Source organism: Varroa destructor, unplaced genomic scaffold (genome assembly GCF_002443255.2).
Source record: "Varroa destructor unplaced genomic scaffold, Vdes_3.0 BEIS01000007.1, whole genome shotgun sequence".
Lineage (NCBI taxonomy): Eukaryota > Metazoa > Arthropoda > Arachnida > Mesostigmata > Varroidae > Varroa > Varroa destructor.
The window spans coordinates 29,824,523-29,839,598 of NW_019211460.1; the positions used below are offsets into that span (position 1 = coordinate 29,824,523).

At 39.1% G+C, this 15,076-nt stretch overlaps 1 protein-coding gene across 3 annotated transcripts; it reads right to left on the bottom strand.

Annotated features, from left to right (window-relative positions):
• Nucleotides 1-7,848: 7,848 nt before the first annotated feature.
• On the bottom strand, nucleotides 7,849-14,538 carry LOC111254464 (uncharacterized). 3 transcript variants are annotated; one of them, XM_022815333.2, is made up of 9 exons: nucleotides 14,216-14,531; nucleotides 12,360-12,489; nucleotides 11,844-12,056; nucleotides 10,818-11,251; nucleotides 9,994-10,380; nucleotides 9,643-9,821; nucleotides 8,994-9,137; nucleotides 8,486-8,602; nucleotides 7,849-8,248 (listed from the first exon to the last, which is right to left on the bottom strand). In XM_022815333.2, the coding sequence occupies exons 1-9, from the start codon at nucleotides 14,285-14,287 to the stop codon at nucleotides 8,101-8,103; spliced, it is 1,824 nt and encodes a 607-aa protein (XP_022671068.1). In that variant the 5' UTR covers nucleotides 14,288-14,531; the 3' UTR covers nucleotides 7,849-8,100. The 3 variants fall into 3 exon arrangements, with proteins under 3 accessions (XP_022671068.1, XP_086831301.1, XP_022671069.1); XM_022815334.2 differs by having other exon boundaries at nucleotides 8,031-8,248; nucleotides 8,994-9,097; nucleotides 14,216-14,538; XM_086975175.1 differs by lacking the exon at nucleotides 11,844-12,056 and having other exon boundaries at nucleotides 14,216-14,534.
• Nucleotides 14,539-15,076: the final 538 nt, after the last annotated feature.

The following is a 15,076-nucleotide window of genomic DNA, read 5'->3' on the forward strand; positions in this document are numbered from 1 at the left end:
CGGTTATGGGATAAAATTAGCGCCTTGATCATTCGATTGCTAGGCCTCGATGGCCGTGTTCCATAGAAGGTCCATGTGGAAAACTTGTTCGGTTTTCGATTATTCAGGCGGTGAAGCCCGAGTAGACATCGAAGTGATAGAAAACGTTAATTGAAGTCAGAATACACCTGTCAATTAGGTGGTACAAGTTCTGAGGCAAAACAAATAGTGTGCGCGAGAATTGTGCGCTATACCGAATTTGCTCCCTGCGTACCCATATACGTGTATGCACAGACCTATTAACAAGCATCTATACGTCCTGATAGGGCTCCGTAACGCACTCGCATAATAACTATAACGCCTACGATAAACTGTTCTTACTAGTTCAGAATTGATTGCTATAAATCTCGTGCAATTCATCAACTATAACACAATGGCCTCTATTCTCTACAAATTAGACTGTTTATCCTCGTTAGCCAATGGCTATAGCAATGCAAACAAGTTTCAACCTCATCAAATAGCCTTTTGCTCTCGTTCTGTGTGAAAATCTTTTGAAATTTCACCTTCTCCTTGTTCGGATGGAAAAAATGAATAAGGTTCTCTGAAAATTTCTATTTTTTTGTATCCTAATAGTTTGTTTAATAAAGCCAGACTATGGCCAAAAAACGATCGCCTATTGATTTCAAATATCGTTATTTATGTTAAGGCTGGCCCTGTGACTGTGAATATATGAATACAGTTTGGAGGATTAGAGAGGCGGTGCTGAACCACCGTACGCTGAGTACTTACGCTGGCAATGGCGACATCGATCCAATCCCTTGTAGAGGGCTGCAGCGGAAACTAAACGGTGTTTTGAATCTGCGGCGGTAAAACAAGGGACAGTGTTACAAATATCTAGTAGAGTTCCAACAAGAAGTAGAGAAGCAGATAGTATGTCGCATACAGGAGATCTTACTTTGATGGCTGATTTCACACGGAAATATATAGTTGGATAATTTCATTCTAGATTTCATAACCATGAGCCAGCTTAACAGGTAGGTAATTACACACAATGTGTCACACCTATCTACGTTATACAGGTTCGTATACCTTCGTGTCATTTACTTCAAAACATGCGTCTATAATATTCTACAAAATATTAACTGATTGTCGTTGGAACGTTACATTAAAGCTCTACGTAGCCGGTCTTTTCATAGATATTTCTGTGTTCTGTGTCCCAAACAAACTGCCTGATAAGAACTATTTTTTACCTATTCAGTCGAAAAAAATTTTTGAAAACACATGGAAAAACTTAAATATGACGAAATCAATTAGGACTAATTATAATAAATGTATTAGTTATACAATGCCAACTAAGAATTTGCTCTACCTGTAAACCTATAGCGTACCTAAAGAAATTTTCTTTAATTCCATTCAGTTACATCAGTAGTGCACGGATGCAATCGTTTCTATGAAATCTCTAAGTATCGTTCCATTAACACGCTCGATATCATCTATCGACACGTCCCTGAGTGGTAATCGATTGTTGACATATCGCATTAGGATCATTTAGAAGCCCCCTGTGAAACCGTTTGTCCAGCGAGCGATTGGCCGGCTGGAGAACTTCATAGTTTTTATGGAAAACGCAAACAAACTTGTTGTGAGCCGTTCATAGCGAGGTAAAAAAAAATCAGTGGCGCGACTAGGAAACATTAGACCGACAGAAGACACAAAGAAGATCCTTTTGATGAAAAACGTGACGGGTAATAGACCCGAGGTGACACTGACCGAGCGAGGTCACTTTGCCACTTCGTACACACAGAGGTTACAGGTGAAGTTTGTGATCTGGAACGAAAAAATAGTGGCTTGACTGTCAATACAAATGCATAAAATAGAGATATTGTGCTTGAGACAGAAGGAGTCATCCGCAGCGGTTCATAGGCGGTAGATAGGTTATGCAATAAAAATATGTCTGCCAATGCAAGAAAACGCTTAGCTCATATAGCTGTATTTATATTTTATATTATACTGATTTTTGATCTTTTTTCTACATCGACGGATAGAATAAAAATTGAAAACATTCGTATAAGAATTTAAGTGAACAAAGTTTCTCGTGATCGAAGGCTGTATCAAAGGATGAACATAGATTTAAGGGATAATATATCGCAGCATTGCTCTTGCCTATACTAATTTGAAAACTGAAGTTCCAGAAAAGCTAAGAGTTATGCTCTTTATTTCTGTATATGTATTAATACAGTGCTTAACAGTTTAGCGGAACTGGTTCCAAAACGCTAGAGTGTGCCAAGTGGTTTACATTTGGATCTAAATGTATATACACTTTGTTGTGTCGAGAAGTCAGCCATCTGATGAAACCCTTAACGGCAACGCTAGACGTAAAACGCGAAGCACTTAGAGTGTTCCAGGAAATTGTTGTTGAAATTATATTTAGTTTTCCTAAACTAGATATCTGCGTGTGCATATGTTCTCGTATAGTATAGCGAAACTTCTAAAAATCAATAGAATATATCGAAATTAATGGAGCAATATTTATCTAGGTTCCAACTGAATTTAGTTTATTCTATAAACCTGTTCAAATACGATAAATGTAAGGAACATATTTGATAGTATGGATTTTAAAAATAGACGCACATACATAGCTATCTAAACGCAGAGCGAATGGCCTTAGAGCTTATGTTTCTGTCTGATGATATAGGAAAGCCAGATCGGTGTGACTTTAGTAGCAACTATGGAACGGTAAGACATATGCCTGATATAACCTAACCGATAAGGATATAACTGAACGCACGGGGCAGTAGGAAAATTATCAGGGTTAGTTGAAAACAAGGGCTAGGGAGGTAGCGCTTCCGGTAACTCCTATTGGTAAACCAAGGCGAGTTGATTTAACCTAGTGCTTGTTCCTGGAGGTTGAAATGGTAGCTGACGGGGAGAATGTTGAAGCATTGCTCGGCTTGCGAAACGAGTCTGTTATGGCATTGAAAAGACGAACGGATATATATAGGTGATGGTGTGCCGGGACGAGTTCGAGCTGAATATTTCCAAAGGATGCATTAGGTTTGCACTATGTTTTGAACTTTACGTCCGGTACCGCCATTAGACATTCTATCGAGCGGCTAGCCCCCAGCACGAACCGAGTCGTGTACCTGTCTATGCCTGGATTCGAATCTAAAACACAACATAAAATTAGCAGACTAGCCTTTCCTACCTACCTCAAAATAACCAATATCATTCCGTTCTAAGGTAGAGGTTGTATATCTCCGAAACTGGTTTCAGCATCTTTACAAACCTGTCTGCAAGGCATATACAATAGATTTTATAATGAAAGAACCAAATTAACTTGATATTTATTCCTTTCAAGATTAAACATCAATTGCCTTTTATAGGATGCACTGTGAGAAAAAATAACCCTTTATTACGTTCATTTCCTTATGATGAACTTGTCATATCATCGCGTTCGAGTCAGCGTCCTTTCTTCGGGTAATATTTTCCCTACAAGCCCTATTATTTATGCCATATTAGCACATGTGCCGCATACACAACGTCACACAGTTTCACAATATGTTCTGATTGACTCGTGTTCTTTCTGTGGCTCTTTAGCTGAACTTCTGCGCTATTCATTTTTTTCTGCCTCTCCCTTATTTCTTTTCGTTCGTATCATTAAACGCATTACCCGCGCATACGTCTGTCATCAGTTGGCTTGTTTTTGCCTGGCTGCGCTTATATACCGTCTCGATTCAACGACAGAAAATGTCGGCTTTAGAGTTAACAGCGGCAGCGACAGCAGCGACAACAAATGTGTGAGCAAAAATCCCCGTGATTGCAGACGCTAGACTAAACAAGAAATTCCCGTGTTTGCGAGACTTGCATCACGAAAAGTCATAGACGGGATCGTGATAATGGGTGAAATATTTAGTTTGGCAATATTATTGTTTAACGTGTAGAGTATAGTCATTTTGTAATACTAGATCTACCATACGGGCGGAAAGGTCGCAATCATTGAAAGAGCAAGCTGAGATATGGTCCGACCTGAGTTAAGAAATCGAATTCATCCGCTAATTTATAGTAAGTCAGTATGGATGCGGAAAAATAATTAAAGATAAAGGTTTACTGCAAACCTAAAATTCAATCTGTATTTTAGAGAGATACATTGTTTATCAATAACTTGGTTTGTATAACAAGTTAAATACCACATCGTTATCTATGAATGTGTGTATTAAATCATTTATTTCACACTAGTCCTTTTAGATATCGGCTCAGGTTTATTGGTCTTCTTACACACACGAGCGGATAGTACAATAAATTTACGCTACTTGCAAATAAGAATATTTTAGGACAGTTCAAAGTATTGTTTGGATTCGACTTCGTAGTGTATGTACGGAATCTACTGCACGACAAGGTACCATTTTCAGTCTCCTGTAACGTAAAACATTACAGTCGCGACGCTACTGCCCACTGTGAGCAAATTTTTCTAGGAAGAATATACGGTATTCAGCAAAACTGATGATTTCCGTTATTGCCCATGGTAACGTTTGTTATTACGCATATTACTATTTGTACATTAATACTATTATATTAATATTACGTGGGTAGAGATAAATTCGCTTAGAAACATGTGCACTCACGTACAACGATACGGCATAGTGGGAGCAGGTGAAGCCATGTGGTCACCTCATGTCTCACTCCTTAGTCCTCATATATAAGGACTTTAAAAGCGCATGGACAAACAGTTCAGGTAGATAAGTACTGATCGCAATTGCGGGCGACTTCAGAACAGCAGGGCGACGTAGGCACAGAGCTTAAGATGGCGTATGTTGCTTAGAATAACGCCGTTGTAGTGAAGAACAGGCAGCAAACGAACCGCTAGACCGTGCATATCAGTTGATACCCATTATTAACTTCATAAACGTCGTTTTCGATTCGCTGTATCTAAATGGGCTAATATACCAAGCTGCCCAGTGTTGTTGTTGTCACTGTCGCTAAAAGCACTGTTGCCCAGACTCAAATGATTCCGTCAGACGCCTTTTAAAAGGGGAATCCTTTGAGTGGATCGACGGCGTTGCCCTTTTATATTTGTATATATATATATATATGTATGAGAAGAAGGGAGAGAGTATATGTGCGCACTTTTATATACGACACTATAATATTGCTAAGTATATGCAAAAACGATCGCTAAATGTCAGAGTTGTTGCTGCTGTTGTTGTTATTTCCATTCACTGCCTACTAATGCTCTTGCTGGTTATGACGCGATGTTTTGCCAAACGTAAGCGCCCATATTTGATTGTTCTGTAACGTCGTGTTCAGTCTTGTCAAAATATCCCTGTTTTCTCCGAAATTCAAGGTTTAGTTCAAGGTTGCTGGGTCATTGGCTTTCGAGTTCTCACCATGACTGGCCTGCCGTTGTCGGAAATGCAAATACGACGGCCGCCCGTGATAACCAGACAGGGCTCCGATGCTGCTGCGGTTGTTAGAGATGACTTTTTAGCCGACACAATTGGCTGGTTCTTGTGTTATGACCTATGAATGAATAGGGTGAAAAGTAAAACGAAATGCATTCAGTGGCAAGTTTTTCTCGACGAATGTGCTGGTAAGAAGGATCGGAAAACCTACTGGTTCAAAACGGGGCTTGCGTGAACATACATGAACATACCGTATATTGATGGTAGAACCTTCTTACGTGGGTAGTGGGATTTGAGTAATTTCTTATTTTTTTTTCAAGTTCAAAAGTATGTGCATGGGAGGAACTTTCGGCTCATTCAATATGATTGATGCTCAAAGACTATCACACGCCTGTACCTGAACTAGATCAGAAAGGTATCTGAACAGGGCTGAAAAGGATAGATTACTTAATTTATGAAGCTCAAATAGTAAGGCTATGGTATTGCGCGATTAGATAAGCCTCAGGCGGCGTCGTCAAAACTGTGAACAGTCTTTTGCGGCAACTTCTACCCGAAGCGTATGTAAATCGACCACCCATATTAACGAAATAACAAACGGCTAGTAGCTGTTCTGTTCAAAGCCACTGAAATGGTTCTCTCTCCAAGGTTAAAAAAGAATGATAAGATACATTAATGTATGGGTAAGTTGAAATAGCCTCAAGTTATCAATATTGTATTAAGCAGATTGAATACCTTGCAAAGTTTGCTTATAAAGATGTATTGCATGAACGTACGAAGACAAGTCGGTGGCACGTGAGTGCTATACAAAGGTCCTATTCATCAATATGGCTCAGTTCTATGAATATTAGAGAGATAGTTCGAGAGGCGTTTGTTGATTAATCCATCGAGCCATCTACTACAACTTATTTTTTTCAAATTTTACGATCAAAATACATTATTAATTTTCAAAGCTTTACAATAAACGTGGTTTAAGTTTTACGTCCGGTGCTGCCTTCAGGTGTAGCTTCTGACGGTTGACGTCTAGCGTGGAACGAATTGTGTTTACGCCCGATGTCTTGCACCTTTCTAATCGCCTTACCAATCGGGTCAAAAGTTTTTAGAGCCAAGACAGAAAACTAGCCGTTCACTAGACCCTCGCGCGTATTCTTATCGCAGGAATGCACAGATTCGGCTATATCTTACCGCACAAATTTTCTGATGATAACAAACAGAAGCACACTATTTTATCTTTATGGGAAGACTTGCAGCATGGGCCATTAATTCTGCTAATGAAGTGAACCAGAACTATTGAGCTTTATTGAATTTTTACGATGACTTTTCAACGGTAGTTGGAAGACTAATTAAGCTTTCGGACCTTCACACAGTCAAATCAGTCATCCAGTAACGCATTGCCATATAACGGACGGATCATGTTTAATAATGACAGAGCATCACGTCGTGATTCAGTGACGCGTCACTTCCATTGTGTCGTCCCCCTCATGCTGGCCCGAAGAGTGCTTCCCTTTTTAACACTAGCGTAAACGATGAATAAGGAGCGTATGAGAAATCAATTTTGCCCTCGAGCTCATCAACAATATACATGAGCGTCAACTAGGAGAACCAAAGGGACGATTCGGATCTCTGAATTCGGTTCTCATCTAAATAATGGCGTTCTCAGATAGATATATAGTGTTAATAAGATTATCCTCGTTAATGGGATTGTTAATTATGAAACGTTTTATACGACACCGACTTGATATGAGACAACTTGAACTCAATTTAGGTAGCGGGTAATGAAATATACATTGTATATTCCTGCGGATTTGAATTGTTGATTGTCAAAGTTCACAAAAAAAAAGATCACACGCAACCCCCTTCTGTTGGAAACTTGAAATACACACTCTAAGACCATACAATTCGAAACTTATGTAGCTTTTATTGGTTATAATACCTTTCGCTCTTCAGACGTCTTCTATAATACAGTATGTCATATGAATTGTGTTCACATAAATCAAATGTGACAGGTTTTTTTCAATTTCAGTTATTTAGAGTATAATATAAAGCTACCGTATGGAACGAGGTCGGGATAATCTAGTTAAGAAACGTATTCTAACTGTTGGTTTTTATTTTTCATCGTGTACTTAAGTATACGTATGCTTATAGGGGGGCTTGAATTAAAAGACTCGTTCGGCTAGGGACTTAGAAATCCGACAGCCTATGCGAATAAAAAAAAGCTATTTGATTTTATCGATAATAAGCGACTCTTAGTGGAATAAAACATAAATCTGTCCTGTAAGATTACTCACATCCTGAACCAATACATCCGGTGGGAAATCGACAGCAGCTGTAACACGATTAGGGTGTATTACCGCACGTTAGAGAATTGCCCTTTCAGAGAATGTATCGTTCAATAAAATGCTCATTGGGCAAAGCCTTACGGTGCCTTAGGGAACTAGATTTCTATTACATAGTCGTCAAACATAAGACAACTACGTTACACAATTAAGAATACAATTTATTGCGTATTTTTAACTCGTACGACAGGTCTACAACGCGTCATTTTCTAGCTGAAAAACGTTTACTAACTATAGATAATAATAATACTTCGCAGACATACAATTATTTAAGTCCCAGCGGAAATTTCGGATGCAATAGACTACTATAAAATCCAACCAACGTCACTCCGCATTATCCATTCTTTCGCAATATCTCTTCCTGCGAGGCAAACTTAATAATTAGCGTTGGTTCATTTGCGGCTGGCACAGGCAAATTTAAAATTTTGGAGAGGTGGTCGAAGTTTCAAAAGTTGCATGAGGCTTTTCATTCTTGATACATCCCTGTTGACCTCATCCGCCTTATGAGTTCGTTGCAGCTCTAGCGCTAGTGAAGTCATACTAAAATCCAAATAAAGAAATGAACATGAATGATACACGAAATGCTCTATAGCGCATACAGCATACCCGCATGCAGCGACCTTTTCTCGTTTGACCGCGTCGAGGATCGTTCAAGCAAAGTTTGCAAAAGATTAATTTCGCAAGATCATGGGAAATGTGAACGGTATATATATATATATATATATATATATATATATGTATATATATAGGATAAAAGTCCAAGGTTTTATAGGATACCTATTCCAGATAGATTTCGGGTCTTGGCGGTCGCCATCTGCTAGCGAGCGGACGCGGCTTTCGTTTTCAATATGAGCGGCGTGTTGAACACGGATCTCTTCCTGTCGACTAGCGTACCTGGGCAAGTATTCCGTAGACAAGTATTGAAAATACACAGGTTTAAGCGAATGCACTCTTTGAAATATTATGAAGATTTTCTTTCATTATATTTTATTGCACACCAGCTAGTATGTTTAGTTTATAGAAATCTAGTAAACAGGGGGGGGGGGGGGGTAACATTAAAGGGTCCATTGCTTTTGAAGTTTAGAGACAGTATTGATGAAATTAGCATCCGAGCATGCGATGTATATTATGAGTGACAGCCAGGACAGACAGTATTGTTGTTAAAACTTTTCAACAGCCACATTACAAACTTCATGCTACATGGTAGATAAGGTAATGAAGGTGACACAGCTGCCCGAGAGCTGATAAAGATTGTTCCCATAAAAGTCCGTACGTGTGCACGTACCATTTATCCCTACATCGTTGGGCTTCCATCTTAAGCTCTTCGATGGCCTTTTGTTCTTGAGCGTCAAGGAAAGCGATCCTTTGGTGGAACTCCTTGCGCCACAGCTGTAGCGGTTGCATTTGGTCATTTCCAGTGGTCTTTTTCCTAGTATAAGTGCATATTTCAATCTCTCTTTTTGTTTTAATAATACTTTATCAGATATTTATCAGGCACAGAAAAAATCACACGAAGTTAACTTTCACCTTCGGAAACATAGGCACACAATGATACGCTGCATAGTTGCATCGATATACAAAATTTCCCCATTATACAGCATGGGTCAATAGCTGGAGTTTGTATAATTTTGACTGGTAAGTAGCGGATTAAAGATAGATGTTGCGTAATCAAGACTGCCAGCTTGTCTGCTGCCGGGCCTTGAATAGACGATTTCTCTTGTATGAGCAAAAGTCAATACCAAATTCATTTAAATTAAACATAGATTTATCCAGAAATTTAGCCCTATTGACAACTTCTAAGTAACTATGAATGTACATTTCAGCCAAATTTCTTCAGCACGTAGGTATTACGTATGTGGTGTAATATTTTGTAGCGTATCATTCAGTAGTGCACCAAACAGAACCTGTAAAAAGCAGGTCGTGCTTCTACCAACCTTGATGCTATGGGCGAAGACGTGAGCACCTTCGGTTGTTCAACGATGTTTAGGCAATTATCGCCTTTGTTTAGATCGCCCACGCTACAGGTTTTTGTTAGGCAGTCGAGGTCTGTTAGGTCTACCTCGCCATTTGGGAAAAATTCATTAGGCGCCGAACGTCTACGATATTCCGAGTCCTGCATTGAAGCCAGATAATAATTAAGGGTAAGTAAATTATACACATGAGTGGTTCAGCAGGAAACAAGCCCTAAGTCTAATTGATTTGGTAATCTGAGGTAGGACCAATAAACTGATATTACACATTAGAATGTAAGACGCTCTGAATGGGTATAGGGCAGGTTCACTTACAAGCGTAGGCGACTCGAATTCGTGCGTTTTTTCAGTACCGTCGCTAGGCTCGATATCTGATAGATTCATAATCCTATTTTGATGGTTGCCACTGACGTCAAGTTGAGTCTCAAGTGTTTCGTAATCTATATGCCGAGCCCCATTGGCATCTTCTTTATCAATGCTTGCGTCGCCTTCACCTGCGATCTCTTCATCAGATTCAGTTGCTTTGAAGACAATAACTTTGGATGGTTTGTAGCAGCGCTCGTCTTTGGTAATACTTGTTTCGTCCTCGGCGGTAATGGACTCTAACAAATAGGTGCGGCCCTCACCGACACCTTCGGTGGTTCTGACCGCCTCGAAGCTCGACCCCTCGGAAGACAACAAGGTTGCTTCGGTGAATAGGATCTACACAAGAAGGCGAAATGGATGCGTCAAATCGGATGAGGATTAAAAGAGAAATAACATGGCCATGGATGAATATTATCTTATGCATCTGTTCCAGTCTGCCCGTTTCTATTTTTACCGCTCGTTTCAAATATATAAATATCTACAGATATATAAATCCTAATGTATTATTACGAAAAAACTAACACTTTTGTATTTTCTAGTTCGTTGTAAGCTCCTATTAATTGAGTCAGAGCTTAACGTATTAAACTTCAGTGAATGTCATAGTAACGTGACATTCCAAATGTTTGTGAAGTAAGCCGATTGCCTCACGATTACATGAATTCATATTGGTAAATTACCTAGCCTAATCTTTTTTTTTGGGAGGTTGAGGGCAAGTGCATAATGGTTATTATAGTTATTACAGTATGCTAACGCCTAATCTAAGTCGTTTTAACCTGAGGTACTTGGAGAACCCCTGTAGCCTGCTTTTCGGGATTATCTTCCTGATCCGGTAGAGGACCTTCATTGTGGCTCGTGTTCGGCTCTGCGTCTGTTTCGTCAACGAGTTCTCGATAGACACAGCTTGGCACAGTTTCGGTTGAGTGCCCACTATCGACTTCGAAGGTCGAGTTAACCATGGAACGAAGCTCACAGCTTAATAGCTGTTCATTGTCTGAAGAACCGCTTATTAAAACTGTCGCGCTAGAGGAGCTTTGCGGGTTTGACGTTAAAGCAGAGGTTTTCGCGGAGTTCGACGTTGGTGCGCTTGAACTCATGTCACCGAACGATGAAACCATTGAGGCATCTAACGATGAAAAGTGTTGCTTTGACCAGGATGTAGCGTTGGATAACGTGGAGGTGGTCATCTTTGATGAGATGCTGACTACCTCTGGCAGTGCACAATAGAAAAGAATCACATTTGTATTACCAGAACATTTCATACATTTCAAACAGAATAAACATTTCTGATACACATAATGTATTTGAAAAAGCTGCTTCTGAGGATTTCGCGAAACGCGTCAAGGACAAATAATAAATCAACAAATCGCCAAACGTAGGGTAAAATTTTAAATTTTTAGTGGAACTTACATATTAGAGGTTTGTCTACATTATTATAGGTAAATATATTGTATACATTGTATAGCGGATTTCTTGCGGAAGCAAAGGACAAGTGTTCCTCGCTAAACACAATAAAAATAGTAGATATGCATATGGAAAAACGCCTGTTTTTTAGTTGCGTGACGTAGTCGTTTTCAGTCAAATAAATATTTCATACTTAAGGTATTTTTTTTCACAAAGCTAGCCTTTAAAGGAGTTCATGGAGGTTTAAACTATTACGCGCAAGCCGCCTCGCCGTTTAAAATGAGGCTGTTGCACTACAAGAACATCTAGGGATGGAAGATCGTAGGCGAAAGGGCAGTCGCGAGCTTCTCCACTAGCAGTAATATTCCTAATGAGTCATAGAGTCGGCGTGCGCACACCTTTGTCACCGATATGGCAAAGGTCAGAGAAGTCGCTGTCTTCACATTTCATGCCGCCTGGTATATCTTCAGACCTATAATCATTAGCTTGTATCAGGGCTTTACTGATCACTTGGTCACTAGGTTTAGTGAACGGATTCGTTGATTCAAGGGACTGGTCAAACCCATCATTTGCCTGGTGGTTAGCGTTCAACACCGGCGCGCCAGCCAATGCTGAAAGAAGTTTTATTTATAGTAAGAGAGTTCTATCTTTTAAAATAATCTACCTCGTATGTTGTGTTTTAGTCAGTTATTGCTTTCCAGAGAATGACATGCCTAGGAATTAAGTTTATACAGCAATTTACGATGGCACGTAGATGTTTTTTTTACATTAGTTCAAGCATGCAGAAATATAATGAGAAACAATGAAGGAATATAAAGTAATTCGAAGTTTTCGTACAGGTTACCCGATAGCAAAACATATAAGCTCGCAGGTGGACCAGCTATAAAATTTGGTTAGATAAAGTTTCTTATTACCCTTGAATAGATCATTTTTTAATGCATCGCCGGAGAAAGGATCGATAACGGGGACAGCATTGCTAAATGGGTCGCTATAGAGAACCGATTCCTGGCCATCCATGGGAGCAGATTGGTCGATAGAACCGTTCTAAGAGTACAACAAAATAGACAATGGTTAGAAGCTGACTGATTAATCTGTTCAGCCGTTTACTTCTTTAGTGGTCATGCGCCCAAAGTCGTGCAATGCTGAAGACGAGAAGTGAAATCTAATCTAGGTTGCTCTTATGAGCTGTAAGTTACATGACAAATGTAACCTTGTACTTTTTATGTAATAATCACAACGAAGTACTTTTTAGGCGTCTCGTTTTTGCAAAACAATATGTTATCGAAATTTTTCTACCATGATAATTCCGGGAGATGTAAATTTGCTGTATTTGACAGTTTGATTTTATAGAGCGTGGCTACGAATCAACACAAATTTAGTAAGAAGTGGGAAAACTATCTAATTGATTTAACAAACGAATCGATTCCTGTCCCAGGCAATTTAATTCTTGCTCCGTGGAAATAAAAAACGCTACGTGCAATCTATGTGTTTGAGCCTTTTTTCTACATTTTTCTTATACAGTGGTGAACTTAGACTTCGTTAAATAATGTGATTATTATCGTAATTTTTTTTATCATAGGTAGACCCATTTACCATAGTTAGAACATGCCTGGTACGTGCACTAAACGAGACACGTTTTTTCGAATAAACCGTTAGTAAGTTTATTATTGTACATATTCATATGCTTCATTAGTAGGACTTTTTTTAAAAGGAATTTATGGCTGTATATTATTTTTCGAAAACTTTTGAGAACCCCATTTTTGGTTGATGGTATGTTTATTTGACATCTAGTACGCAGAGACAAAAAAGCCAGCGATATGAAGTGGGAGGGTCCATTTGTAAAATTCCAATATATATGTATATGGAGCACTCAGCCACGATGATCTCCGTCTAAGGCCATCAGATAAACTTTTAGTACTATCCAATAAAGATTTGGGTTAATGGATCGAAGTATACGAGACATATACTGTAAATAACTGGCTAGTGGCCTCAGCGGAACCAAACCCAACCATCGAAGCTGAGTTCTGGACCCATCCCACGAAAAATAGATTTTGTCTAGGCAATGTGTGGTCGTACGTATTACTCAAAATCTCTAAAAAAAAAGTTATTGTTAAGCTATAAAATAAGTTATTGTTAGCTGAAATTTTTATAAAATGACTAACAGGAGTTTCCTCTTTTTTTCGTCTTCCCTGTTTTTAGGTGAACACTAAAAGTCAACGAGCGGCCTGAAATAGATGTTCTAACCTAGCATATTATAATACAGTTCGTTTATTAAATTAGTGCTGTACTTTATTTCCTATATGACGATCTGTGCGATGTATCGTTTATCTGTTCTTACACAAGTACTTGTTCAATGCAAATTGCACAAAAGGTAATGCTGGGTACTCACCTTGAATCTGCAAGATACATCATCAATTGAATGTTCTCAGTCGTATCATAAAAAATACGTCAATCGCAGGGTCATCATCTCTAAGTTTACAAAGAGTGTTTCGGAGCCGCACTACCCCTCTTAAGCGGCGTTTTTAAACATTGCTTTAATATCATTCTAGATACCATTTAGTTTAAGATACAGCATTATATTGACATGGTACTGGATTTCAAATGCTAATTACAGGTTCCCCCGTGTATGATGTCTAGAACAGGAGTTGTTCGATTTGATAAAGTTTCTAACTTTGGACCATCTTAATAAGCTTGAAACATAGGACCAGTTTTAGACTAATATCCGATACAGCAGCAAACACTGGCTCCATTAAGGGATAAGGCAACTTACCGCGTTGACATCATCGTTTCGATTTGTCGTTGGCTTTCGAAGTTGCCACAATTGACTTGCAAAAGATGCCATTTTCGGAATAGTGGTTTTAGATAACAACACGACAATTTCAGCAGTCTCTGACTGGTTGCTTGAACGCCAGTTTATAGTATTCTTATGTATACTATGGATGTGGTTCAGCGAGGCCCTCTATACGCCTAGCAAATCAGTAAAAGAATGGTCCATCCAAAAAAACACGTCTTGTGGATACTATACAGTAGAGCGATTCATATCAAACGTGCACCTCACGTGCCTGATTTTTCACGTATGCACTCATGCGATCCTTTTAGACCTGCAACATCGTTTGCTGGTTCCAGCATGCCAACGATTGTTCATCAGCGTGCTCGCCCTCTATAGCCTCGTCATAGAGACAGCGAGCCGATCCAAAAGGCGGTCGATGCAGTAAAATAATAAATGTTGATATGGAGCCCAAAAATCAGCAAGCAGTAAGGAGACTAACCTAAAATACAGTAGATATTCACAGTCATAAAACCATTTTGTGCCAGACTACGCCAGTGAAACCTGTTTCCTATTATATACTTGAGTCATTAAAATAAATCGAGTTAGTAAAGGCAAGTGTGTTGCTACTGATTTACAAAGCTACAAGGTGCGAACCGTTTTCTAAGTTAAAAAAAAATGTTAAATTGAAGAGGCGGGAAGAAGAGCATCGATTTTTGCCCACACGAACGAACATGGCTACATCAAAACATGCGTAACTAAAACAGCTGCTATAAAAACCTGTTGCATTTTATATGTATAGAGAGGAAATTAGCTAAAAATATGTCGTTTATTGTGTGAGAAAATGACACTGGGTGGACAGAT

Excerpts from the sequence above, each read along its gene's own strand:
- LOC111254464 (XM_022815333.2), bottom strand. The coding sequence starts at position 14,287 with ATGGCATCTTTTGCAAGTCAATTGTGGCAACTTCGAAAGCCAACGACA. Across the intron at positions 12,057-12,359 it reads AAAAAATGATCTATTCAAGG|CATTGGCTGGCGCGCCGGTG; the intron begins GTAATAAGAAAC and ends AACTTCTTTCAG. Across the intron at positions 10,381-10,817 it reads GGGTTCTCCAAGTACCTCAG|ATCCTATTCACCGAAGCAAC; the intron begins GTTAAAACGACT and ends CTTCTTGTGTAG.